This window comes from Oxyura jamaicensis, unplaced genomic scaffold (assembly GCF_011077185.1).
Source record: "Oxyura jamaicensis isolate SHBP4307 breed ruddy duck unplaced genomic scaffold, BPBGC_Ojam_1.0 oxyUn_random_OJ61346, whole genome shotgun sequence".
Classification (NCBI taxonomy): Eukaryota; Metazoa; Chordata; class Aves; order Anseriformes; family Anatidae; genus Oxyura; species Oxyura jamaicensis.
The window spans coordinates 1-1,185 of record NW_023307047.1 but is presented as its reverse complement, the minus strand read 5'-3'; the positions used below and the strand labels follow the sequence as shown (position 1 = coordinate 1,185).

Sequence of the window (1,185 nt, the reverse complement as noted above, 5' to 3'; positions counted from 1 at the left end):
CCAACAACCCCCCGTTTTCCGTCCCCGCCGCTCACCCCCTCGCCTCCCCTCCCGCCGCAGGAGGCCGCCTGCCGCAAGGAGGAAGAGGAGCGCCGTGCCCGGGAGCGCCAGGAGGAAGAGGAGGCCAAGTGCCTGGAGAAATTCGAGGGGGCCGAGCCGCTGGAGCCGGCCGAGCTGCTGGCCTTCACCGACACCATGCTGCCCGGCTGCTCCCAGCTCCTCGACGAGCTCCCCGACACCGTCTACCGCGTCTGCGACCTCATCATGACGGCCGTCAAGCGCAACGGGGCCGCCTACCGCGACTCCATCCTCAAGCAGGTCGTCAAACAGGTAAAAAATAAATAAATCAATAAATTTGGGGCTCCGTCGGACCAACCCCCCCGGCTCGTCTCCCCCACCCGAGGGGCTTCCCGACGCCCCCCACCCCAACCCCGGTTGAATTTTTGAGGTGTGGGAAGCGGCCGACGTCCTCATCAAGGCGGCGTTGCCGCTCACCACCAGCGACACCAAGACGGTGTCGGAGTGGATCAGCCAAATGGCCACGCTGCCCCAAGCCTCCAACCTGGCCACCCGCATCCTGCTCCTCACCCTGCTCTTCGAGGTGAGTCTTTTTTTTGGGGGGGGGGGGGGGGGTGCCTTTTGGGGGCCCCCGGTGTTTTATGGGGCGTTTGGATGACCTGCAATGCGTTGCGAGCGCTCCAGCATTGGCGGCGTCTTCCCAAAGCCCTAAAATCCAGCTTTCTGAACCCAAACGTGGCGTTTTAGGGAGGGCGGTGGGGGTTTTAGAAGGGGAGGGGGTCCCCAACATCTCGTGTCCCCCCTCGATCCGTGCAGGAGCTGAAGCTGCCGTGTGCCTTAGGGTGACGCACAACGCGTTGCGTCAACGTTGGTGGCGTCTTCCCAAAGCCCTAAAATCCAGCTTTCTGAACCCAAACGTGGCGTTTTAGGGAGGGCGGTGGGGGTTTTAGAAGGGGAGGGGGTCCCCAACATCTCGTGTCCCCCCTCGATCCGTGCAGGAGCTGAAGCTGCCGTGTGCCTTAGAATGACGCGCAACGCGTTGTGTCAACGTTGGTGGCGTCTTCCCAAAGCCCTAAAATCCAGCTTTCTGAACCCAAACGTGGCGTTTTAGGGAGGCCGTTGGGGGTTTTAGAAGGGGAGGGGGTCCCCAAAAGCTCATGCCCCCCC

General features: G+C 62.7%; 1 protein-coding gene across 1 annotated transcript; it reads left to right on the top strand.

The window, feature by feature from the left end:
- Positions 1-31: 31 nt before the first annotated feature.
- On the top strand, positions 32-918 carry LOC118158918 (E3 ubiquitin-protein ligase HUWE1-like). Its single transcript, XM_035313585.1, has 3 exons — positions 32-330; positions 449-601; positions 835-918. The coding sequence occupies exons 1-3, from the start codon at positions 196-198 to the stop codon at positions 862-864; spliced, it is 318 nt and encodes a 105-aa protein (XP_035169476.1). The 5' UTR covers positions 32-195; the 3' UTR covers positions 865-918.
- Positions 919-1,185: the final 267 nt, after the last annotated feature.

Bases quoted from the DNA above. Each gene is read 5' to 3' on its own strand.
- LOC118158918 (XM_035313585.1), top strand. From the start codon at position 196: ATGCTGCCCGGCTGCTCCCAGCTCCTCGACGAGCTCCCCGACACCGTC. The intron at 331-448 runs GTAAAAAATAAA...TGAATTTTTGAG, and splicing joins TCAAGCAGGTCGTCAAACAG to GTGTGGGAAGCGGCCGACGT. The intron at 602-834 runs GTGAGTCTTTTT...CGATCCGTGCAG, and splicing joins TCCTCACCCTGCTCTTCGAG to GAGCTGAAGCTGCCGTGTGC.